The sequence below is a fragment of the Strix uralensis genome, chromosome 14, assembly GCF_047716275.1.
Source record: "Strix uralensis isolate ZFMK-TIS-50842 chromosome 14, bStrUra1, whole genome shotgun sequence".
NCBI lineage: Eukaryota > Metazoa > Chordata > Aves > Strigiformes > Strigidae > Strix > Strix uralensis.
The window spans coordinates 4,817,176-4,843,194 of NC_133985.1; the positions used below are offsets into that span (position 1 = coordinate 4,817,176).

The 26,019-nt window shown below is 48.1% G+C and overlaps 1 protein-coding gene across 2 annotated transcripts in view; it reads left to right on the plus strand.

The window, feature by feature from the left end:
• Positions 1-218: 218 nt before the first annotated feature.
• The window catches only part of ETF1 (eukaryotic translation termination factor 1), a 29,352-nt gene continuing 3,551 nt past the window's right edge, over positions 219-26,019 (plus strand). The window contains exons 1-9 of one of the 2 annotated variants that reach the window (XM_074883571.1): positions 219-238; positions 16,690-16,865; positions 17,670-17,809; positions 21,136-21,274; positions 22,219-22,409; positions 22,939-23,068; positions 23,814-23,969; positions 24,551-24,615; positions 25,845-25,992. In XM_074883571.1, coding sequence (XP_074739672.1) covers positions 16,703-16,865; positions 17,670-17,809; positions 21,136-21,274; positions 22,219-22,409; positions 22,939-23,068; positions 23,814-23,969; positions 24,551-24,615; positions 25,845-25,992 — 1,132 coding nt within the window. In that variant the 5' untranslated portion in view covers positions 219-238; positions 16,690-16,702. Of the gene's footprint in view, positions 239-1,236; positions 1,385-16,689; positions 16,866-17,669; positions 17,810-21,135; positions 21,275-22,218; positions 22,410-22,938; positions 23,069-23,813; positions 23,970-24,550; positions 24,616-25,844; positions 25,993-26,019 lie in introns of those variants that run through there. The other variant, XM_074883569.1, reaches the window with a different exon arrangement.

A 26,019-nucleotide genomic window follows, 5' to 3' on the forward strand; every position in this document is an offset into this window, starting at 1 on the left:
CAGGACACCGACACCTCCATCCCGGGCTCTGTGGGTGCCATTTCCCCAGCCTCTCCTAAACCTCTGGCCAGTCCTGCTGCCCTTCTCCAGACATTCCCCAGCTCACTGCTGCCTTCGTTCAGCGCATGGCTGAGCTGGGCCAAGACCTCTGTGGGCATCACATGCCGCTCCTGCCCTCGGCCCCCCCCTGCAGCAATAAGGGCAGCAGAAAGGTGACATCTGCAGGGGAAGGAGAAACGTGAGATAACCGTGCGGCTCCCTAAAACACCTCCATGTCCCCCCACCTCCTTTCCCCGTGCCCCCTGCCCTGCCTGGCTTCTTCCCAGCCATGACCCCGGGCCAGGAGGGACCAGGCATTTCCCAAACGTGGGCTGCGGGCTTTGGTGGTGTGGGGGGGGTCAGGGCACGGCGGGAGGGAGCGAACCCCCCGTCTGTGAGGGGGCGCTGCAGCCCCCCAACAGCAGCCATCCTGCGCCCTGCTGGGGGGCGTCTAGCCCAGGGAGGGGGGACCCGCTGTGCGGCCCCGTCCGGGGGGGCTGTCAGGGGCGGGGAAGGGGCACAGAGGGTGGCCGGGGGTGTAAAACAGGTGGCACATGGCAGGGAGGGTGACCCCGGAGCAGCCGCAGGGCCCGGCCAGGGCAGCCGGGAGGTGGCGCGGCCCCGGGGTGGCGCAGGCGGGGCGGCTCGGCCCAGCAACACACAGGGGAGCCCGGGGCTGCCACAGCACGACCCCCGCGTTAGGCCACGCCGCCGCCCGGCGCGGGCCCTTTAAGCGCGCGCGGGACCGGCCGCGCAGCTCTCGCGAGATCCGCCGCTGTGCCGCGCCCCGCCCAGCGTCGCGGCCGGGCCGGGGCGGGCCGCGGACTACGAGCCCCATAGTGCCCCGCGCGGAGCGGCGACCAATAGCGGCGCGGGAAGGGGGCGGGGGCAGGCGAGCGAGCGGCCTATGGCGTGGCGCCCCGCTCCCGCGCGGGCGGGGCGGGTGCCCGCCCCCCGCCCCGGTCCCCCGGAAGTGATGTCACGGGCCCCATGTGAGCCGATTGCAACACATGCAGCGCGGAGAGGGGGAGCGCGAGCAGCCGGTGTCCGACGTCAGCGCCGCCGCCAGCCGCGCGCCGCCGGGGGGGACCGGGCCTGAGGTGAGCGAGCGGCGAGGCGGGCGGCGGCGGGGCCGGGCCGGGGCCGGGGTCTAACCGCTGTGTCTGTGCCGCCGGCCCGCCGCAGGCCGCCGCAGCCGCCGCCGCCGCAGCAGGAGGAGGAGGAGGAGGAGGAGGAGGAGGAGGAGGAGGAGGGAGAAGATGGCGGACGATCCCAGCGCTGCCGACCGCAACGTGGAGATCTGGAAGATCAAGAAGCTCATCAAGAGCTTGGAGGCGGCCCGCGGGTGAGCGGCGGGGCCTGCGCCGCTTCGGGAGCAGCCGCGGCGGGAGGGCGGCCGTGGGGCGGGCCGGCGGGCGGCGGGGTCCGCCGCCCCGGGAACGGGGGGCGGGGGTCCTGGCCGGAGCGGGAACCGGAGCGAGGGGGGCTGCCGCCGGGCCCCGGGCCTGCCGCCGCGGGGGCGAGGGGAGGGCGCGGCGCAGCCCCGGCCCGGCGGCCCCTTCCCGGGCCCCGGTGCCCTTTTGTCTCGCCGCGTGGTGAAGCGCCCGGGTCCCCGGAGCCGCTCAGGGCCTTGGGCTTGGAGAGAAAGCGGGTTTGGGGTCCGGTGATCGGGGCCGGGAGGGCAGTGTACCCCCGGGGAGACCGGGGAAGGCTTAGTCGCGGCACGGAAGCGTAACCGCGTTTCCCGCACGGGAAAAGGGCAGCGCCTGCCGCTAAGCTCCTCGCCGGCCTCGGCCCGGCCGCGGCTTGTCAGCTGTTTCCCCCCCACCCCCTAAACGGATGAGCTCCCTCCGGCCGCCCCTGCGGGGCTGTCACAGGTGTGTGTCCCTGCCCCGGCCCCGCAGCGCCGGGCGGAGGAGAGGGGACACGGGGCCCGTGCTGGCTGCGGAGCTCCGCGTCGCCTCCGGCCTCGCCATGCCCCCGGCTGCCCCGTGCCAGCTGGCACCGGGGAACGGCTGGATTATATCGGCTCCTCTGCCCCCCGTGCAGGCTTGGGCTCCTCCCAAGGGACCAGCTGGCTCGGGGAAGGCAGGAGGGTAAGGGCAGGGAGGCAGGGGCTGAGGCAGCAGTTTACTTGATTATTTCCCTTACTGACACTTATTTGATCTTACTCCTTCACCTTCCAGTGAAAGTGCTTAGCTCCATTTCCATAAAAGCAAGCTCTTCCAGAGTTAAATTTAAAGGCTCTAATCCCACCTGTATGATCCGTGCAATTTGATTTCTTTTTTTCCCCACCAGAAGTAAAATTGCTGGATGTTCTTACAGCCTGGCCCATGCCAAAGGTGACGTGGTGACTTTTTCTGTGGGTAACTCAGCAGTGGCTTGTTGCATGGGTCGGAAAGCTGCTCGGGCTTGAGTAATTGTAAGAACTATAGGTTCTGGAGCTCTAAAATAGCAGAGAAAGTGTGTGTCTCAGTATACAGCGCAATAAAATAAAAATGAAGGGTGACTCCTTAGCCACCCTTGTGGCTCCAGTTTCCATAGGCTCATCTGAACCGGTGTTAATCTGGCTGGGGCAGCAATGGCATCGTTCTGCGGCCACCCAAAAGGAAGGTTGCCTTTGGACAGCTCGCATAAGCCACTACCTTGTTCTTTCCTTAGTGCTGACATTCGTTCTTATATGTAGAGTAGGCCAGAGCAATCATTCAGCTGAAAACTAGCCCAGGCAGGAGGAGAAAGGGGAGGAGAACCCAAGCCACAGGTCTCCCTAAATTTTTTTTCATCTGACTTACAACGTGGCTGTGAAGGGATGGGGTGTGGGAAAGAGGAGTGGGGAACCAGGGTTTTCCTTCCCTGCAGCAGAGTGGACTTTGACTGCTGAAGCTGGTCATTCAGCTGTGCCTTCGCACGGTGTTGACAGCATGCGTTGTACTCGCGGGGAGGTCCCAGCAAGCACGGGAGTTCTTCTGCCATGAATTTGAAAGGGCTTGGGGAGCTATGGGCGCCTGTTGCAGCTTGTGAAAACAGCTATCAGTCCCTGTGCCAGTGCTGAGGGGGGCTGGGGTGTGTTTTGGAAATGTACAGTTAGCATTTTGGTTCTCCCTGATTCAAAACGTGGTAGCATAAGCATTTCTACCTTTAGCAGCAGCTATTATGTTGTTTGGAATAGATGAATGTTGCAGAGAACAAGATTAAAACTGGTATTGGAGAGGTGAAGCTGAAGGGCTAGCTTGGGGTGGGTGGCTGTTGGGGGTAAGGGCTTCTTGGGGCCACAGCCCAGGTGTCTTCCTCTCAGTGATCCCTGGTACATCTCTACTTCATGGTAAAGATGCTGCAAGCGCAATAAAATGCGTGTAGGAGGTTTAGCTGAGCCCTCTGGATCCAGCATATCTCCTAGATGTCGTGATACTGCTGTTCCTTAATTTAATATGTGTGCTAGCTGCTAAACCGCCACCTGACGAAGGCTGCTGACGCTAGCAATCCTTGCTGTAAGCAAGGTTATGCTGGTTATGTGTAAATGTGCATCGTGCTTCCAGGGAGTCCTAGCTAAAATTATCCTAGTCTGTTTGGGTCCAGTAAGAGGAAGAGATGCTGCAACTTTTGCCACCAGAAGTGTTAGGCTCCCCGGCACAAGAGGTGTGAGGCAGTGAAACAGGCTTTTCCGGCCTTTGGGAGAGTCGCTTCCTCTTCCTGCAAAGTAGGAAGACCTGTTCTGGGGTGGATTAGGGGGCAAAGCCTAATAGGGTGATGTGGAGGGCCAGGGACTCCTTGGCGTCTCCACCTTCCCTTACTCATGTACTCCTAATAGTGACCCAGCAGCAGTGTCCCAGTTTCGTGTGCTGGTTGTTCCTGCAGTGGATCAAAGGGACGGGAAGCGGAGGAAGCTGGAGTTAGACATTCAGTTCGCGTGTGGCAGTTGGGGCACCTCTGCTGCTAGCCAGCTATTTTGGTAAAATCTCAATGAAATCTGCAGAATGTTATCAGAATGTTAAGTGAGCGTGACAGCAAGGAAATGCGTTTATCGTGTCTGGCATAGATGGGGTAAGTGGCAGTATTTGGTCAGAAAACCAAGGGAGAAGATTAGAGCTTCAGCTTTACCAGAAGCTGATCTGCTAGAGGCCAGTGAGGCTAAGGCTGCTCCTCAAACTTTAAGGTAACATCCTAGCAAGAATGTCCTGTGTTATTTTTTCCAGCCCTGCTTAGGAAAGCTGGCTTTCTAACTGATCTCCAGATAGCAAGAATCTGGCAAATCAAAACAATGAAAAATAATTTTTAAAACCCCCAAACCCTATCTTTGCTGGCAGGGAGTAGGAGCTTTTGTCTGTATCTTACTTCCTAAAACAGAAGTGTCTGTTATCTCCTCTTAGCTCTTCCAAAGTTGAGTTGCAAACTGTCTGATAGTGTACAAAGTTAATGAGTTGATCTTTCTGATTTGGTGAGAAGGGAAGGAGGAGTAGCTGGTATCTGCAGAGTATGTATGAGTGAGAGCAAATGGGGCCTGAGTTCTGCGCTACAGGCAATTAACCTTTCTAGCCAGAAGAAGATGAGGGTAAGAGGCTGGTGATAAGCAAGTTCAGCCCTTGTGAGGAGTCTATCCTTGTCATTCATCTCTGGTAGCTTGGAGTGCTCAGACTTTCATCAAGCATCTCTGCTTCTTCCCTACAAAGGGATTCTGCTTTCAGTCCACAGTTAGTTTCTGTAAAGCAGAACCTTGGTGAAAGACAGTGCGCCCCAGAAGTTGCAGCCATGTCTTTGCGTGTGGATGTTGCAGCAGCTCGAGTAGAAGCGGGATTAGCAGCTATGTTTTTCCCTTGTGCTCTCTCTCGGGGCTTTTCTGCTGTTGCTTCGTGCAGTTTTCCAGTGTCAGTGTTAAATTGACAATCACTCTTTGTTCTTTTGGTCTTTGCAGTTCTGAATAGTTAGCAGAGCTATGGTCAGTTTTTTCTGCTAATCTAAGCTGTAAAATGCTTGGCAAAATAAATTATCAGCAACAGCTAGCAGTCTCCTTGCAGGTTTAGGCTTGAGATGTCACATCTGAATCAGGTTTGGAAAACTTCTCAACGTCTTAGAAATGAGGGCTTTCTTCCTGCAAATGGCTTTGCTCAGAAACAGTTTACTAACACCTCTGCTGGGCAGATGGACTTTCTGGCCCTGAGTGAGAGCGAAGCAGGTGCTGATGCAGGGTGTGGAGATGGATTATAACGGTAAGACCTTTAGGAATCTGCTTCCTTGAGACATCTCTCCTGCCTTGAACTTAAAGGCAGAGCTAGACTTCTGTTCAGAGCAGTAGCCCTTATGAGTTATTTTACTGGTACAGGGGTAAAGGCAGCAAAGAGAACTGTTTTTGAAGGCTCTGTCTGCAAGCACCACTAAGGTTGACAAACAGGCTGTCAGAGAACATTTTTGCAAATTAAGTATTTTGGAAGGTGGGAACAGGGCATATGCAGGCTTCTGAGGAAATGCAGAAACTAAGTCTGGACAAGTAACTTATTCTGGTTATAACTGGAAGAAATGTATCAAGGCAGGAGAATGGAGAAATGGCAAGAGAAGGGGAAGTCTTGCTGTCTCCAGAGCCATGGGAAAGCAAAGCGATGCAGTTTCCTGCTAGGGTTTGGATTTTGCCAAGTTGAGACTTCCATCTGCTATATGGGAGAAACCAAATGTGAGACAAGTAAAAAGTCACCAGGAAGGACAGAGGCCTGAAAATGTGTGGGAATTCCTGCAAAGTGAAACACATACTAGTTCTGCTTGAGGGTGGAAAAACTGACCTATTGCTTAGACATAAATGATTTGCCCAGCTTGTGTTGCAGAAAGTATCGTTTGCAGCTGGGTTCTCCTGCTATCCATCTGGAGCCTTGCTGGTCCTGATGGAAAGGCCCAACTTGGGAATTAGCCTCAAGCTGCTGTTGTTTCCCAGCCTGGTGCGACAGGGACGGGAGGCTGCTTGGGAGAAGGTGGGTGGTGCATCTTCTGTGCATCTCTGCACCTTGTTCTGGGGTGTCCCGGGATGGTGCTGCTTTTGTGACCAGACAAGTTGGCAAGGCTGAGACAACATGGTGGTTCTGGAGAACAAGGTGGTGTTGGCCTGTTCTACTGTTAGCATGGTGGGCCTTTCCCAAAAGTGACCCGAAAGCCCACTTTCTTGTGAGTTAACACTTGCAGCTGTGAGTGCTGCAGCAGCACTAGCTGCTGGGATGCGTTTAGGGAATAACTGGGATCAGTTGCAAGTAAATGTCCTGTACAGGTTTCCCTTGTTCCTGATTTCTTTTGAACTGGTGGTGCCGGGTTTATATTGTGCTGCATCAGTGAGCTGTACTTCTCTCCTGAATTAGGCAGTGTGAATACTCAGTCACTCCTGGGAGCACCTGCAGCACTTGACTGTAGATGGTTTGTTCTGCTGATAGCCCATGCTGTACGCTTTGTTGGACTAAAGTTGCAACCATGCTAGAAAAACTGTTGAACAGTTGAATGTGCTAGAACAGTTGATTCTTAACTCTGATGTGAGTTCCTCTACTGCACCATATATGCATATAAGATACAGTACACCACATACACTGGTGTACCGTATCGTATGTGATTGTAACAATACCACCATGTCTAGGCAAGTACCAGTATAACTATCTTGTCTTTAAGTGATGTCATGCGTCAGGAGGAGAATTTGGTGTGGTTTTTCATTGCTGTGACTGGTTTTTGGCCACGCTGCCAGAGATGTGTCAGTTCAGAGGCTCCCTCCCCTGCTCCCAGGATGCCAGCACATCTCTTCCTCTACCTTCTGTATTGGGATCTGTTTGTTGTTGTGGCTGTGGCTCGGGTCTGGGCTCAGGGGAGCAGTTTAACCGTTGATACAGGATCTGTTTCTGCAGAGCTGAAGCTTTCACCTTAGGACGTGGAATATGATGGAGACCTTGAACCGGCCCTGGGTGAGCTGGTCGATCTGTGAAGGGCAGTGCTGTGGCAAGGTACTACTTGGCTTTCCCACTTGTGCTGTGTTAATTAGGTAGCAGTGCTGATATGTCATGCTAGTGCCAGTCATGGGATAGCCTTGAGGATCTCTCCACAGCAAGCTGATGTCTCCAGTGGACCTGCCTTTGCTAAAAGTCTTTTGCTAGAATCTGGGCTGGGCCAGCCTTGGGGTGAACAGCTGTCTTTCGCTCTGGGGGAATGTGAAGCAGATAAGTGGGGCAAGGACTGGAAGAGTAGCCTCTGTGGGATGGCACATAGAATTGATCTTTACTGACAGTGAGTTTTCTGCTTTGGCTTTATGATCGTCCTTAAAGTGTGGAGTGTTTAGGGAAGAGGTTATGATTTGAGTTCTTACCTAAGCCGAGTTGCTTCCTCGCAGTAGTGCTTTCTCAGCCTGCTTGTCTTAAGGGTAGTTTCTAAAGGAGGTCATATTTCTGTTACAGAGGTAAGGGCTATAATATTAATACTACCTTTTGCTTCTGGTAGTGTGAGAAGAAGGAGAAGGCATTTGCAGAGAGGCCAGAATAGAAATAGTCCAGGGCAGAAGTGATACCTGAGGGCTCTGTGGCCGGTAATCACGTAGGATGTACTGCAGCTGCCTCCATGCTGTTTCCCTGCTTTGACTCTTTGAGTCTCTTCTGGCTGCCAGTCTCCATAGTGCTGGGCTTAGAAGCTGAATACGGATTTCATGTGAGCGGGGCTGATCAGACCTCTCGACTAAGGCAGGGTCTCTTAAGAGCTTGTGTTTTGGCGGTGTCGAGGGTGGGTGGTCTGAGAGAGCTGCCCTCTCCCTGTGCCAGGCGAGAAGGCAGCTGGAGCTGGGGAGAGTGTCCAAAGGGTTGTTGGCAATCTGCTGGTTGCCCCTGTCTAATTGTTGTAAAACATTTCCTGGGCTTTTTCATCTGCCTGCTCTACCTGTTCCTTTTGAATTATAGCAACAATCAGGAAGTACTGTTTTGAGAGTACATGCTAGCAAGTGGCAGAAAATAACCTGATCAGGGACAACAGTTACGTGTCAGACAAGAACTCTAGTAAGTGTTTTATAGCCCTTGGTAGCTCGGCAGCCTGATACCCTCTTTTACAACTGCGTGAATCATTAGCGAACAGTGTGATTCATACACAGATCATCATTCACATAGAGCTAATGAATGAGCCCCTGACTGCTGAAGACGAATGACGTGGTAGAAGATGGGAATGAGCACCTCAAAAGAGGACAGACTTTTTTGGCTTTGTGGCAACTGGATTCCACCCCCCCCCACCCCCCCCGCCGTTAGCTCCCTATTCCCACGTAGCTCTGAGGCATTAACATCTTAACAAGCAAATCTGGATTTGTTGCTTCAGTCCCTCAGTGTACATCTTGTACCCAACTGGCCCATTAGCATAATGCAACAAGTCTTTTAAACTTGGAGCATTAATAATTGGAGAGGGAGGAGGGAGAGCTGGGGAGCTGTGGCAAAACCGAGCCTCCCAGTGAGTCACAAATGTCTGAAGTGCAGAAATGTCTGTTCCACTTACCAGTAATTGGGCATCCGGGCTTTCTGCATGAGGTCAGATGCAGCCAATAAGGCCTATTCAAAACATGCCTATGCAATTATGTTTTGTGATGTGTTGCCTTTGATCCAAGGATTTCAGACTGGCATTGATTCACCTTCCCCGTGGGGTGTGCAGCATCCACTCGTGCTGATTCAGTGCTCTTTGGCAATATGGGATGAAGTCAGGATCTGCTCCTGGAGCTGTAGAACTGATTGGAGATCTGGGTGCTGGCAGTTGCCCGAGCAGCATCCGCAGTGTCGGAGCTGGCTCCAGTTGGGGATGGGAGGAAGCGTGGAGCTCTGTGCAGGTAGCACGTGCTGGACCGATGGGCAAGGGCTCACTGTTACCTGCTACCTGTGCAGCCTTCGGACACGTGATACCTGGCCAAATCCTCTGCTATGTGGAGCAATAGAGGTCTGTGACCTGATTCTTCTCTCACCTCCTCTCTGTCCCTGGGGAGTGATGCATGCTGAGCTCAGGAGGCAGATCCTGGCAGTGGGCCAGTGACTGCTGAGGGGGGGAAAGCACTACCTTGCCTGACCCTTGGTGAGACACTAGCCAGTCTTGCCTCTGCTCCTTTGCTGAAGCAGCCATTTGCTGCCTCCCTGTGGGAAACTCTTCCTTGCTGCTGAAGCAGGGGGTGCACTGGGTAAAGCAGTCTCACTTCTCTTCAGGGTGGGTTCTGGCTTGGTGCTTAGCTCCCTAGCTTGCACTTGGTAAGCTTGCTTGGCATCTGGGGGCTTTTCCTCTTTGAGAAGGTCAGTGGGTTAGGGTAAGAGGGCAAAATGCCTTTTCAGGACAGTCTTAATGTCTGCGGTCAAGCTGTTTCTGGTTACACAAGGTGCCTTTTGTATCTCATTTGCCAGCATTACAGGAAGATGATATACAAGATTCCTGTCTAGGGCTCTGGGACAGAACTCCAGCCTGAGAGCTTGACATTGTGTGAGCCGTGGTGGCAATAGCTGCATGGCCTCATGCTGTGCAGCTAAGTGATTTTCTTTGTCCAGGGTACAGGTGGCATTCAAAGACTGACAGGGGAATTAGCTATCTGGAGTGTTTCTGTGACTCAGGGGAAGGGGCTTGTTTTCTCCAATTAATACTTATGCTGAAAAGTACTCTTGAGGAAAGAATTACTTGGTCTCCTGGCTCTGTGATCCTCCCCTCTTATCTGCTCTGTTGCCCCCATCTTGTGCTTTTTCTGTGCTTCTGAGGTGGCACTGGATCCAGAGAGATCATCCCTGCCTTACATTTGTTTGGGAACTGGTCTCTTTATCTTCGTACCCTTCTTTGGATGACCTGGAAACCTTTGAGGAACAACTTGTATCGATGTTGCCTTTTAGTAGATGATCCAGATGTATGCTGTGGTGAAATGCAGAATGCCTCTGAGGTGGTGGTTGTGAGGTTCTTGCTGAAATGATGCTGTAAAAAGTACTGCCAGCAGCATCATTTCAACCCAATTTTACGTTAAACTTCAATGGTAGATCCCATTGTCAGCTAACCAGTGTTGTGTTCTGTCAAGGTGTCTGTGCAGCACTTGTCTCCTGCTTGAGCTGTGCTTTGAGCCCATCATCTGAATGGGGAGAGGGATTCCATCTATTTCTGATGGAGACGTCACAAAAAACTGTTGCTTCCCAAGCAGCAAATAGATTGAGGCATGTTGGCTGTGTTTGTTGCAAAGCATTCACAGGCAATGCAGTCTTTGGGTAAGCTTCCAGATGACATTGCTTCTGAAGCACTGAAGGGATCTGAGACTCTTAAAGATTGTCTCTGCTCTTTCCTATCAGGCTGGCAGGATTTCCAGGAAAAGTTATGTAGCTTTTGCATCTGCTGTCGTGTCTCTAGATTTGGCATTCACTTCATATTTGATTAAGGATTTGTCTTCTTAAAAGACATTGAGCCTTTGAAGGGCACAGCTATGACCTGTTATGTACTTCACAGCCGTAATTCGTACGTTGTAAGAGCATATGCTTAGAACTTCCCTACGGCAAGGTCAGCACTGTTGCATACAGGGCTTTTATGAATAGGGAGTATCTAATGGCCTGTGTGTTGTAAGAGAACCCAAACCAGCAATTTTGTACTTGCCGATACCAAAGGACACTTACTTTTTATAGCACTTCATTCAACATCTCTGCTCAGATACAGGATCAAAAAACCATCAAATATTCTTTACTTACATCACTGCTTGTGTGGACTCTGCTCTCAACTTAGTCCTTTGCTGAAGTATCATATGCTTGCAGCGCTTTATGGGTATTTGTTCAGAAGTAGCTCTCTTCTCTTGGACCTGTGGTTTGTAGCTGGTGAAGTTCTGCTTTGGATTACATAGATACTGCTGGCGTCCATCTTGCACCTGACCGTGGATGTGTCCATGATGGAACTGGTCTAGATATCATAACTGCAGTAGTCTTGGCTGTCCAGGCAGCTTGGGCTCCTTGGTACGTGTGATGCCTGCCTAGCGATCAGCAGTGCGCTTGGATGGAGACCAACAGATGTTATGCTGGGAAGGTAACATCGCTTGAAGCAGTATGTGGCAACAGTTATTTCATAGAAAGCTTCCTAGCTGTGTGGTATGTGGTTAAGATCAGATTATCTGAAAGCTGTTTGTTCCATGCTCCTGGCAGTCGCACACAGGCCTCGTGCTGCTCTTGGTTCTTGGGGAAAGCAGGACACTCCGGAAGCTAGTGCCCTGTAAAAATAAGCTCATTTTGAGTCATAGAGAGTGGCTGACCTTCCTTGCCTCTGTATCTCCACATTACAGTGTGCCATTAGTGTGAAATGTTTCAGCGTGGAACAACTACAGCTCAGCTGCTGTTTGTCAAGTCTCCTCTGATACCACAGGATAGGCCAGTAACTGCTATTTATATAGCATGTCTGTTAAATTAATGCTCTCCCTTGCCAGCGCATATCCCGAATTCCAGGGGACAGGTTGAGTGACTGTTCCTCCTCAGACTTCTGGTTGGGATTGCTCTTGTCTGCCAAGTCGAGGGTAGCTATAGTTGGTGCTTGCTGGTTTGGTTTTTGCGTGGTATGTGGCCATGCAGGTAGCCATTTTACTGACATAATGCTGTGTAAGATGGTAGGAGTCTTTCAGAAAACCACGAGACCAGTTTCTAGTTTCAGCTGAAAGTGTAAGGATCTGCTCAGCTGTTCCTTCTGACGGGCAAAAGAATAGAAACCAAATCCCTGTAGTTGAAGATGGCCACCCGGAACAGGAGGCTCAACTGCCCGCTGTAATGAAAACCATCCATGGGGTGTACTTGGCAGCTTATTTCAAATGTGATACACTGCTCGCTTTGTGCACTTGCCTTCTGTTGTGGTGACTTCCTCATGCTGAACCATAAACCGCGTAGGCAGTGGACACCACTCCTGGTGTCAAACACGGCTTGGGACTCTGCACAGCAATCCAGCGGGTGGAAGCGTCTCCTGTGAAATCCCTGCTCTTGCATCTGGGAAGAACCCAGCGGTTCTCTTCCTGGTCTGCAGTACCACAGCTGTTGTAAGGCGTGGTGAGATCCTGTCGGGTGATACATCTTAGGCAGTGCAGGAAGATCTTGCAGGGAAAATGAGCTGCTTGGGCTGCCGTAGTACCTACTTGCAAGAATATTGGCAAAACTTTCCCCTTCAGCTTTTCAGGGCTAGGTTAGTGATGATTCAGCACTGCACACGCAGCCACTTGCTGTGATAACTTGTTAACATTTGCTCTCGAGCCTCTCTGACTGGGAAAGCTGTTTATTTTGTGGTACAGTTGTCTGAAATTAAAATTGTAGTAACATTGAAGTTTTAATAATAGAACAGTCTGTCCTATCCACAAACCTCAATTTTCTAAAGAACTTGCTGTCTTGAGAGAGCAAAATGTGTTTGGTTTTGCTTCCCCCTTTCTCCCCAACAGTGCTCTGGCTGGCTGTAGGAGTAGGGTTGGAGCCCACCTGCAGTGGTTTAGGAGCAAAGTTGAAGCCCTGATCATCATCATCTGTCCTGGAGTTACCTAATGCTGGTACCTTCCAGGCTGTGCTAAATCTGAGCTAATTGCCAATTACTGGCAGGGCTGGCACAGTGTGAGTAGTAACCATAGTACCCAGACAGTGAAGTGTTTCTACCTTTCCATAAGTTGGCACTTAATTGCCCCCTTGTTTCTTTATAGTGTGTGGACAGGTGCCCTTGATGCTCTTAATTGTTTTCTCCTCTGCAGTCTCTTATGCAGTGGCACATGTTGTGCTGTCCTGTGGTCCAGGATTCTGGTTTCTTACAAGGCTTCTTACAAAGCAAACATCTTGGAGCTTTGGGTCTTGATGCACGTACTTGCATTACAATGGCAGCTCTTTGGCTGCTGTGCTGGCGCTCCTTCGCCCAGAATAGGGACAGCAACTGTCTCGAGCTGCTTGAAACTTCCTGGCTCAGCTCAGTCTGAAAGCATTAGCTTCCAGCTGATCTAGTGTAATTTGTCTTGGGTGCAGTAAAACCAGGGGGGGAAGCCTCTTAGCAATACTGTATTTTGAAGTCGAGATCCTGCTGAGCAGAATATAATCTGGAGTGCTTCGGGTCCATCCTTCCTGCAGGAGTGTTGGGGATGATACAGGGAAGAACCAGCTCATTGCACCTTCGATCTCGAGCTGCCAGTGTGAGCACTGCCCTTAATGTAGATTGATTACTTAATTGTTCGCTGTAATAATTCTGTAATGAAGTTCTGTCTGGCAGTGTGCTCACTAGGGGATTCGTGGCTGGCAATGGCCTGCCAGGCAGCAAATGTCCCGTGTGCTTCATGCACAGCAGAGCCTGTTGGTTTTAGAGCTCTGCTGTTTGGAAAGGCCCCTTTCGGGAGGTGGTTGTCAGCATGATTTCCTGTATCTCCTTCCCAGAGTAAATGCACTCTAGAACCTGGTGTGCAGCTCATCTCGCAGCTGCGGAGGAGGAGGCATGGATTTTGCAGAAATACCTGTCGTCTTCTTCAGGCACAGTGGCTGAGAAGACAGATAGGAAACCTAGAAAATGTATTACTATGCAGAATAACCTACTTTTTTCTAGGTGTTGTTGAACAGCAAGTTTTTCAGAAACTCTTTGCTACATTTTCTCTCATTGTGGTGAATTTAGCAGATGCAACCACAGGTTTTTGGTTTTTTTTTTAGACCTTGCCATCTTGCAGTAAGGTCTCATACAGGTACAAACTTGCTTTGAGAGGGGAAAACCACTCTTCTGCAGTAGGATAACAAGGTCTTAGTGGTGTGTGAAGGAGTTCTGCAGCCATCCTGGTCACTCGTGTGCAGATCTGCTTCAGCTGCTGTCTTGTTGGCCTCGCCCTCTCTGGGACATGATCTAATTTAGTGATCAGATCCTGACTGTGTGCTTGTTTAAGGAAAAGGGAGATGAGCAGGGGGTGCTGACTGTTACCTTTAATTAGCTGGCTGCCTAATTAACTGCTTGGTTGGGTGGCTTAGCTGTACCCAGCAGGCGGTGGCAGCAGCAGCATGCTGGCAGGGGCTGTGCCCCCCTGGGGTGCTGGGGGCCTGGGGACACGGGGTGACAAGCGGAGACATGGGGTGACAAGCTGGCTGAGTCCTCACACTCCAGGCGCCTGGGATGCCGTGAGGTGCTCTGTGAGGTGCTCTGGCTGCCGCTGCTCCCGTGGCAAGCTGCACGCCTGCTAATTTGCTGGATTCTGCAGGGATCGGTTAGTGCCTGAAATAGCTTTGGCTGAGTAAATAGTGGCGAAAGCACGTCGAATCCAAGAAATGCACTTGGTGTTGGTAATGGAAGGTGTTTTTGGATCTAAATCCAGGCTGGATTTGCTGAAGGCTTGGACCAAGCACAGTACTGTGCTGTGTTAAACTAGTTTGAGACTTAAGCTGGGAGAATGCATCATCTAAGACATCCTTTTTATTTATTTGTTTGAAGTAATAAATCATGAGGGCTTGTGAAAAGTCCACTGTATTACCTTGGGTAGGGTGCTTTGGGCAGGGTGTCCCTAAGGAACAGTGACTCAACTGACACAGGTGACTACCTTACAGATAAGATGCTGTGTGTAATATAAATAATCACCAGTTACGGTGGCCCCTTCAAGGTGTGGGTTTGGTACAATCTGGCCGGCTCACAGTACGCAGAGCTGTGTTCTGGCCAGTGGCTCTGCTAATGCCAGTGTTTCTGTGACAGTGGAACATAATGCGAGGCCAGGGGCTGGGATTTGAGGGGTGGCTTGCATTTGAAAACTGAAGGTATCTTTACAGGTGCTTTTTTACTGAAGAATTGGTCTTGGGAAGGCACACCCAGACTTCCTCCTTGCTATTCCCACCTGCTCCCCTAGCTCGCTCTCTCCTCTTTCCCCTCTGTCCTCCATACAGGAAAATGGTGTGAAATATCTTCCTAGCAGGAGAGCCATGGAGTGCCCATGGGACATAACAGTCCCATCTCCCACCTGCCATATCGCGATGCCCTTAGTTTGTGCAGCAAGTTAGGTGTGATGTGCAGAGCTTTCTAATCTCTGGGCTGTCTGCGAATCTCTTCTTTCAGAGGAAGAAATGAACTGTGTGAGCTTGCCTTAAGAGTGCTACTTTCAGAAAAGTCGGGAAGAGTTGCTTTCATTCTGATCAGCCTCTTACTCAAAGGAGCCTGCTGGGAATGATAGGCCATTATATCTCCCCTAAGGCTTGTAGCATTCACTGGGGTAGCTAACAGCTTTAATTGAGTGGTATATGGAGTATTCTTGGCTGGTGTGACCTGGAAGTCTGATAGCTGTCAGCATGGCTCAAAGCTTCTTCTGGGAATAAATGCGTGCAAGTGTCTCTTTCCAACTTTCTTGATTAGTGTGTATGGGGATCTTGGATATTAAAACCAATTAGTTGTCTTTAAGGTCAGAGACTTATTTGACCTACCAGCATCTGTTTCAACTTGGCCTGAATTGAAGATCTTTGGAAGAGGGCTGTACAACTTTTGTAAAGAGGCTAATGAAGTGATGCTTTTTAAAGCACTTCCCTGCTGTCTCTGTAGCCCAAACACTTCAGTCAGGATGCTAGTGCATGACAATCTGAAACAGCAGCAGGCAGGTACTGTGTTAGTCTTTTCCTACCGTAAGAAATGTAAAAGAGCAAAACCCATTTTTTTTATGGCTGAAAAGCACTTTGTTGGTTCTCTGACTCAGAATCCTCAGTAGAGGTTTTTTCACAGAGCTTAGCTAGTTTGCCCTTGAGAGGGCTAGAGGACATGATGAGGTATTTGATTTTTATGCCATTACTCTAATGTGAAATATGACGTTTGGGTTAAATTTGAGACAATGCAGAAGCACCACTTCAGACATCTGGGATACTTCAGTGGCAAATGGGAGGTACCTGCTGGAAGGCAGACAGGAACTTCCCTGATTTTCATTTTGGCTTTCGATGGATTTGAACCATGAGGCTTCTCTGAGGATTAAGACCTCTGCAGGATCCACCCCAAAGCCATAGGAAAAAAAAAAAACCCCGAGTATCAAACTTACTTTTTTCATTTCATTTCAGCTAGTTCTGTGATTTGTGGGGTCTTATCTCCTGACTCTGTGCCTGGGGTTGGTGCTTCTGAACTAGCAGTCGTGTGCTTAAGCACACTTTATTTAAAGCAGCTGTCAGAGTTGCTGAGCTTCTCTATAAAGCAGAGTGCTAGTGGGAAATCAGAAAAGGCTAACTGCTACAAAAGGATCCTTCCAGTTCAGTTTTCTGTATTAATCGGGGGAGAACAAAGTGTTAAAATAGTACTTGGGCTTATTAGTGCTCCAGCTGTCTGCGAACAAATGGAATGGGCTTAAAAATGTCCTTAAAGTATGTGGCTGCATTGTTTTAAATAATATCTGCTGGGGACTGGTTATGTGCCTTTAGCTTGCAGCCCTTAGCCAGTACTCATGTGTTTTTTTTTTTTCCAGAGTAGTATCCCAGGTTAAATGAGCAGCTTTTGGAGGACTTGGTTGGTAATGGCTAAGCTGAGCACCTGGTTATGGAGTCAAATCCTCTGAAGAGCTGGTTTTGTTTTGTTTTCTCTCCCATTATTGTCCAGCAGAAGGGGAATTACACTGGTAACAGTGAAATGAAGTATCCTTGGGGGGGAGGGAGGAGAGACAGCTGTGTGCATGGAATATGGTATGAATACACTTGTTGCTTTGGCTGGTGGCTGCTCACAACCCCTCTTTTTTTCCTTTCTCAGCAATGGTACCAGCATGATATCGTTGATCATTCCCCCCAAAGACCAGATTTCGCGAGTGGCAAAAATGTTAGCGGATGAATTTGGCACCGCCTCCAACATTAAGTCTCGAGTGAATCGCCTTTCAGTACTGGGAGCCATTACATCTGTACAGCAAAGACTGAAACTCTATAACAAAGGTAACTTCTAGCTTGTATGGATGCTGGCAAACTTCCCTTACTTGGAAGCAGCCTTAAGTTCCTGCATTATGCAGTTTTCTGCTAATCAAATCTGTTGGCCTGTGCTGTTTTGCGCTGATATTCCAGGTACGTTGCCTGTCGATGGCTACTTCAGGGGTAAAGCTGGGGACTAGCATAGTAAAATGGTCCTTGTCTTTAATAGGTGGGCTCATGATTCTGTTCTTAGCAGTGCTGACTCTCCTTACCTTGGCCAGCCTTAAGAGCTATTCCACTAGTGGTTTTCCATCAAGCAGAAACTTATGTATGCCTTATGCATGCCACTATGCAGCTGTCATCATTTTGGGAGGGAATGGACCCAGGACATCTAAAATGAGTACTGGAAAAGAGTTCATTGGCACTCTCTTTACACTGACAAGTGGCCTTTATTGAGATGATCAGTCTATAAATTGCTGTATAAGAACTAGAAACACTTCACAGGGGTGTTCAGCCTTTTTCTGGATTCTCTGAGCTTGCAAGCTCATGGGTTTAACAGACAGGTACATGTTCTTGCAGCTTTGATGCAGGTCTTTCCATCAGTGTTACCTTTAGCTTCCTGCTCCAAGCTGTTCAGTATACGTGCACGAAGATAGTTTGTTTTCCATTGTAGAGCTCTGGGAGGGAATGAGGTGGGGGAAATGGAAAGTAAAGAACTTGGGAACTTCAATTTCAACTCTGTCTTAAGTCTAAAGGCCTAGTAGTTAGTTCTTGGTGGGTACAGCTTGCAATATTTCTTAGTGATCTAAAAATGCATTGTGTCCTTTATAGTACCTCCAAATGGTCTGGTTGTTTACTGTGGAACAATTGTGACAGAAGAAGGAAAAGAGAAGAAAGTCAACATTGACTTTGAACCTTTCAAACCAATCAATACATCGTTGTATTTGTGTGACAACAAATTCCACACAGAGGTAAGAAGTCTCCTATTGCCTGCTGGTCTTGCAGTAGTCAACATCAGACTGCTTTGCCAGACTCACTGGAACAGTCCTTGGTGAGCTTGAGTCCACAGTCTGTAGAACAGCAGGCTTTAATTAAGCCATCCTGCTGGTGAAGCCACTGGATGGCTTGTGACTGGCTGCTATTCAGAAATGTGTGATATTTGCTGAAAGGAGCTGAGATACTCTCCAGCTTCTACTACAGCTGACTTTATGGCCCAGCTAGTAGCTGCTGAGTTTGTGTAACCCACAGGCATAAACTTTTCTCTGTAACTGGAGGCAGGCTTTTTTTTTTCTTAACCTTAGAGGCCCATAGATCTTACTTCAAGCCATGTCAAGATAATGTTGGTGTTGCCAGTCTTGATAGCAGATGTGTTAATTGAGACCCTTGATGAAGAACTGGCATGTGCCTAATCTCTGTGTGGTAAAGTGGGATTATTTTTATCCAACATCTGCTTATCTTAGTTAAATGAATGGTTTGAGGCATATTTAATGTGAATTACTTTAGTCTTGACTGCACGAAGTTTATTGCATCTAAGTCTGTTCTGGCCCTGTTGGCAGTTGCAGAGGTCTCCATTTGTAGTAGATGACTGACTGCCTTTCACGTCCATGGTGTTCACCACGATAAATGTGTGGACTGAGGCTTAATTGCCTGACCTCAAACCTGTATGACATGGGCTCGAGAGGCCCTTCAGTGGTGTAGTGCTGCTTGTTTGCTTAGGTTTCATGACTGGGTTTCAAAGGGTGGGAGGAGTACAGAAGGGAAAGGTATTCTTGTTGCCCAGGTGAGGTGCATCCCTATTATTCTGTCTCCCCACCAAGGATGAAATCCCAATACATCTTTGAGCTACCAGGAGTAACAAAGCTGTGCACAGGTAACAGCTCTTGAGTTCTGCTGAGCCCACACGTCCATAGGCAACTGAAAGCAAGAGGTAAATGAGAGATTTCAGGAGAGAGCCAGAGGTGCAAAGCCAGGGGAGATGTTTGTCCCTGCAGTTGTTGGCAGAGGGTGGACAGTGGTGGGTTGCCTTCTGCCCTGTCAGGAAAGTGATTCATTTGGTCTTGGCTGCAGCCACTGCCTCAGGGCACTGATTCAGTACAAAAAGAAGTAGGTGCTGCCCAGTGGGCTGTTCCCAGGAGACAGCTGGAAATACACCCTTGCTGGTGTGTAGCATTGCTCAGCAAGAGAGTGGCAGTGACTTGAGAGGAATTTGTGGTAATTGCTGCTACCAACGATGTGATTACTAACAGCACCTTCCTCCATGGGCTGTTTGCTCTCCTGTGTCTTTTGAGTATGTGATTATTTTACTTGGTATTGTCTGCACTGCAGAATCAAATCTAGCTGCAAAAGCCTACTGTATACCAACTTGAGCAACCAGATGATGCTAGCACTGAAGTCTTGTCTATCTGCCTCATTTGGTTGTAGACCTGTGCTTTTAACCCAGTGGTTCCCCACATCATGCAACTAGAACTCAACAGCTAGGGCAGCTGGCTCGGTACGTCAACAGGTTTGCTATGAAAGTGAGGGCATGTCAAGGAGCAGAAAAAGGATGTGATCTTCACCTTCAGGCTGAAGCTTCAAAGAGGAAACTCAACCCAGGCTGAAGGAACAAAATAAAAGCAATAGTCCCTTTTTTGTGCTTGATAGGTCAGGCGGTGGAATTGCTGAACCAGAACTAATGAAGGGGAAACTGAAGGAATTCACTGATGATTGGATACTTTATTAAAATAAGAGGGAATCAAGAACATCAGAGCTGTAGTCATCTGCTGTCTGCCAAGAGTATCTGATAAGATTTCCTCTAGATATTTTATTGCCTGTGTGAAACTGAAGTAACTTCCCAAGAGGGTTGTGAACCCTGATGTGTGTCTGAAGGGTAGGATTTGCAATGACTTATTTTGATACCTTGGCTGGAGCATTCATTCCAGTCACACGATTTGCTTGGCTCTGTCCCAGTTAAATAGATTGCAGTGTAGTATGCCACTTCCTCCTCTCATTCATACCACTGCTGAGGAATTAATACAGAATATTTATTTTGGCCAGTAGATTCCATTAAACCTTAGTGTCTGTTTCTTTTAAGCTTGAAAGCTGTGGACTTGGTTGTGTGGATTTTGGATAAAGATGACTGATGGTTTTTATTCTTTCCATTCAGCTCAATAATCAAGCTGGCAGGCATGCGGGCAGTTAAATGTCCCGTGCAGTAAACCAACACCATCACTCTTCCAGTATTAAACTGGTGACTTACAACGATCTGGAATTTAACAAACTCTCCATCCTGCTGATGTGGTTTTGCCAGCCAGATCCTTGCTATTATGTTTATTGGGCATGTATAAGTGAACAGAAGTATGTGTGTGCTGAACGTGCCTACCTGCTCAGGCTGACAGATTCCCTCGACAAAGGAGTGTAGAGTTTGGGTACTTGTGGATGTCCCACACCACCAGAACCAGGGCTGCGCAGGAAATTGGACAAAAGTAACTCAAAAGCCCTGATACTAAGCAGTGCTTCAGTTGTTAGTCAACTTAAATGACCTCACAGGATGAATTTAGCTGTCTGCTTTAAAGGGAGGAAAATTGAAGGATAACTTCCATTTTCCAGCAAATGCAATGGCTGTCTTCTCTATAGCCAGTTATGCACAGGACCATTATTGCAATTGTTGCTGCTGTTACTTAATTCTGCTTGGTAAGGCTGAATTTGTCATAGCCACTATAGATTTCATCGTTTTACCTTGGGAATGTACTGGTTAGTATAAATATATATATACTTTGGGAATATACTGGTTAGCAGGTGCAGCTAACCAGTATTTGTGGTAGTTGGCAGGTTGGAAGTCTGTATCAGTGCTTTGTAGCATAAAACTGAACTGAAAAATAGCCCAATCAGTGAACTAAGCAAGTTCTGCTTTCCCGGCTGGAATGCTAGGAAAATTAGTCTTCCAGTTTTGCCAACCAGAGAGGTGATGCAGCCTCGTAGAGGTGTAATCTGTTTCACGTAACACTTTCCGGAGCCGATCTTCAGGGCTTTGCTGTTAGACCTGCCTGTGATGTCGGATGATGAACTGGTAGTGCTGTGAAAATAGTTACCAAGCTTAAACATTAGTTTTCTTTCTGCTCTTGGCAGCATTGTGTGAGATGGTAATCAGGGGTAGTCTCAACTGAATCTGCTGTTTTTCCCCTAGTGTGTTTGTAAAAATAGCAGTGACCAGCTATGGAACTAAGATTTATTGAGGTGTGTTGTGTCTGCAGCCTTTCTGAACCAGGGTCCTTAATAAACCAGTGCTTACTGCTGACAACATCATCTTCTGTTCCAGGCTCTTACGGCGCTGCTTTCCGACGACAGCAAGTTTGGCTTTATTGTAATAGATGGTAGCGGTGCACTCTTTGGAACTCTTCAAGGAAACACAAGAGAAGTCCTGCACAAATTCACTGTGGATCTTCCAAAGAAGCATGGTAGTGCACTAGTCTGTCTCTAGACTGTTTGCAGCAGAATATTGTGGGGTGGGATGTGAGGGTAGAAGCAAGGAACTTGGCCTGTAGGTGTTCAGCTCTGCTCAGTTCTTTGCTCCCCTGAAATCTGACAGCAAAGCCTCTGGTCTGAGCCTTCTGTCAAAATGAATGAATCACAGTAATGTGCAGTTGATCTTCTTAAAGTGGCTCTTATTTTTTTGATGCATGTGACTCTTTGCTTGGTTTTGGGACAGTCTTAACTAAATATTACTAGCACAAGTAGTAATACTACTTGGTGTAGCATCTATTAAAGTTTGCATCTGACGGTGTTGCGTGCAAACCACAGTGAAAAGCAAGAAGCTGTTCCTTGCAAGAAGCACAGAAGTCTAAGGGAGCAAGCACAATTCTCGGTCCATTATATGATGCTGTATTGCAGTGAGCCACTGATGAATTCAGCAAATTGTCTGTTAGCTACTCCTGGTTTACCATCCTTCTCTGTAGATTAAGATGGGACAAAATGAAATAGAAATGTCTCCCCCAGTAAGCTTCTGCAGCAGAGACTGCTGGGATGCATTGCATCAGCAAGGGAAGTATGTGAGGCAGTGTAACAAAGGAAATAGTTTTTAATGAAGGTACAGGACATAGAAAATGGCACAGATGTTTAAGGTTTCTACAGAGAGTTGCAAGTCTATATAAAAAGAAAAAAATCCTCAACATATTTTGCTCTGTGGGATACATGGAAAAAAATCCCTTGCTGTGAATGAACCCTCTTTATTCACTTACTGTTTCAATGAGTGCCCCCGGCTCTGCTTGTGGGAAACTAATTCCAAAGGCTGCATCTGCCCTTGGCTTCAGTTATTCAGGGCCCAGTTGGGACCGTGTACTAATAATCTTCCTGAAATGAAATTACTTCCAAATTGCTACCTCACATCTGTTCTCTCGTAAAGGTAGAGGAGGTCAGTCTGCCTTGCGTTTTGCTCGTTTGAGAATGGAAAAACGACACAACTATGTAAGGAAGGTAGCAGAGACGGCTGTGCAACTGTTCATTTCTGGTGACAAGGTGAACGTGGCTGGTCTCGTTTTAGCTGGATCAGCTGACTTCAAAACTGAATTAAGTCAATCTGACATGTTTGATCAGGTGAGCGGCCTTTTCTGAACAAAGCAGAAATGTTTAAGCTGTCAGTAGTAACGTGGTGGTATTAGCAGTAGCTCTGGTATAAGATGCATCTCGGGAGGAATGTAGCTTTGGTGTCTTAAGTGATTTGATCAAAACTAAAAATCTGATGTGTCCTAGAGAGTTCTCCCTTTCCTAATACCTCCTTCAGGGAGGTAAGATCTCCTTTTCTCAGTAACAGTGCTAATAAGAAATCTGTCCTCCCTGGTTTGGAACCAGTGTTCATGTTCTTTGTGTTCCCAAATCTAAGGTAGAAGCTTTATTGGAATTAAACTCCACTAAACCTAATCTCTGTGGCCTTGTTGCCTGAAAATTGTACTTCAATATTAAGCATTCTGAGGTCCCTCTGACTCAGAACCTCTGCTTGAAGTGAAGCAAAATAGATTAATGCTGTGACTCTTGCCAGGTACTTACTCTTGTGGTATTATGAAGTAGTCTTATGGCACTGCTGTGTAATAGACTCTTTTTCATGTCTCCTCTTTTTCTTGTTTAGCGGTTGCAATCCAAAGTGCTTAAACTAGTTGACATTTCATATGGAGGAGAAAATGGATTCAATCAAGCAATTGAGTTGTCAACTGAGGTCCTCTCCAATGTGAAATTCATTCAAGAGAAGAAACTAATAGGTATGTGGCTACATGCTCAGCCTTCTCCTGAGCCAGATATGCCTGACTGAATGTGCTGATCTTGCTTGAGACCTCCTGGTAGTGCCTTTGCAGGGCTGAGGCAGTGCACAATGCTTTTCAAGTTGAGCAGAGCATGACTAGTACTGATTCTTTCTGGACACCTTCTCAAACGCTGCAGGACTTAATGAGACTTTAAGCAGTAGGGTGTTTTGTTTTTGTTTTTTTTTTTCTCTACCCAACTTCTCAGATCTTCTCTGTCTTTTCATCAGAGATTGCCTTAGTTTCAGGCCTTCTGGTGACATTTGGGTGGGAGGGGAAAGAACATCTCAGATTGCATCTTCAGTAAGGTGAGAGTTAAGATTTATTTTGTTTTAAGGTGACAGTAGAAACTGTCAGCAGACACAAGTTGCTAATTTGAAAGCACAAGAGGGCAATAGTAACAGTAGCTACCTACACTGAAAAGAGTGAAGTTAAATAGTGCCTGCTGGTGGATTAGTCCAATTGATAGTTTCACAGCAGAGGTAAGCCTTTCAGTGGAGTAGATTCATGGTGGGGCAGTGTTTGGAGTTGACCGTCTGCCAGTGAATGTTCTAAATTACATGCTTTGACATGTTATATCCCTTGCTGGCTTCAGCAGCATTTCAGTCTCCTTTTCCAGTTTCTTGCATTCAAATCAGGCTTGTTAAAAATCTGCATGGCATGATCAGTGTTCTTGACAATCTCTTTCTTTGTATTCTGGCTGCAGGACGATACTTCGATGAAATCAGTCAGGACACGGGGAAGTACTGTTTTGGCGTTGAAGATACACTAAAAGCTTTGGAAATGGGAGCAGTAGAGATACTGATAGTCTATGAAAATCTGGATATAATGAGATACGTTCTGCACTGCCAAGGCACGGAGGGTAGGTAGCTCTTCTGTGAGACCGAAAGGTCCGTGAGGGTTTAACACCTAAGCCGTCTCACTTGGATAGATTACCCTGGAGGACTTCCCTAAGTAGATCTTGAAGGACTTGCTCAAGGGGATGTTGTGTAGGCAGGTCACTAACTTGCAGCTTCCCAGCTACTCTGGGGGAAAAGTCTGAAACTAGCAAGCTTCCACTGCGGAGAAGGAATTGCAGTGCTGGGGTGGCAGTTTGTCACAGAGCTAGCATGAAACCTGCCTTTCAGTTGTGTAAGTATAAATGCGATACCAGTGCATTATAGAGGGGAGACTGACTTGACCCTTATGGCCAGAAACACAATTCTTACTGACTATAGACAAACTGTGTGCCTACAGCGGGACTGCTGCCTTCTCTGGTGTTGGCACTACAGTTGTTCTCTACTGGTGTGCCCTGTTTGGTTTCATAGAGCTTCAATTAGAAAGACAGGCAGTGTCAGTGATCAAACCCTCTGTGTTGTAATTGCTGGCTCTTGTCAGTCTCTTGCTCTTTAAGCTGCATCTGGTAGTCTTATCTAACCTAATTTTTTTTTTCTCCCTTCTCAGAGGAGAAGATCCTGTATTTGACACCAGAGCAAGAGAAGGATAAATCCCATTTCACAGATAAAGAGGTATTTCAGCTTTGGGGCTTGTAGATTTATTCTCAGCGTATTGGTGCAGCATTCTGAACATCTGAGCTTACTTTGTTGCAAGCACATGAGCATGATGAACCTTTCTGGCACTCAGATGAGACTTCAGGATGGTAGCCTGTGGCTCTTCCTGTTCACCTTCAATATAATCTCCGGATTCTGTACTTGCTTTTCTCCAATCTTTCCTGCTGCCAATTCCAAGGTTGTGTGAGTTGAAGTGACAGACAATATGGGGTCTTTGACCACCATCAAGCCATCACTAGAAGAGTTTGGTAGCCACCATGCAACATGCAAACTAAGGTCCCAAACCTTTACTCCCTGCTTATTGTGCACTGATTTGGTCAGTACAAAACAACTGTGAGGCTAGAAACTATTACATGGATTTAAGTGCAAGGGAGTGTTTGCTTCTAGATATATTGAAAATGTGGGTCTGTCTTTCACTGCCTGTGAATTTCTTGCCTGTGTGGGTCAAAAAACCCCGACGGGGTGGGGAGTCTGTATTACTTTGCAGAGTAAGCTGGGCAAAAATGTCTGTCCCTTGCAAAAAGGATGCTCATCTTTGTCTCATATTAGGACTGCCAGGGCAGCTATTTCCAGCTGCTTCCCCTCCTGGTGGGGTAACTGCTAATTCCTTCTGTGCATGGGAAGTTTACAATGTTATCTGCAATGATGTAGTGTTTCTATGCCAATAATCACTTGACCTTCTACTTATAAAACTATGCTTTTTGCTTCTGTATTTGCATAGATCAGTGTTTCCTAGAGTAAACAGTGCCTGGTTAGATGAGTGGCAATGGACTGTTTGTGGGGTATAAAGCAAACCTAAAGAAAAAGTGAAAACTAACAATGTAACATGAGGTGACAGTTGAGCAGAAGAATAAACAAGGCATTTTCTTTCCCACTTCTGCACTAACTTCCATAGGTGGAGGCCCAAAACAAGGCCTGTCAGTATTAAATTTCTTAGCACCAGGAGCCTTCTGATTGTGCCAGCACTTGTCTGATACAGATGTGTCAGGAATGCTACCACCCAGACCCTGCACATGTGTCAGGCTGCTCCAGCCTGCGGAGCATGAAGGCTGGTGGCTCTGTCTTAAGACTGAAAAGACAGTGGTGATGTTTAAGCCAAAGACCCCTTTTGGTATGAACTTTCTCAGTACTTAACATGCAGTGGCTGTAACTTTCTTTTTTTTTCCCTCCCTCAAATGTCTACATAGACTGGCCAGGAACATGAACTGATAGAAAGTATGCCCCTTCTGGAGTGGTTTGCAAACAACTACAAGAAATTCGGAGCAACATTGGAAATTGTTACAGACAAATCACAGGAAGGATCCCAATTTGTGAAAGGATTTGGAGGAATTGGAGGTAAACTGCAAGAGAGAAATGTGTTTG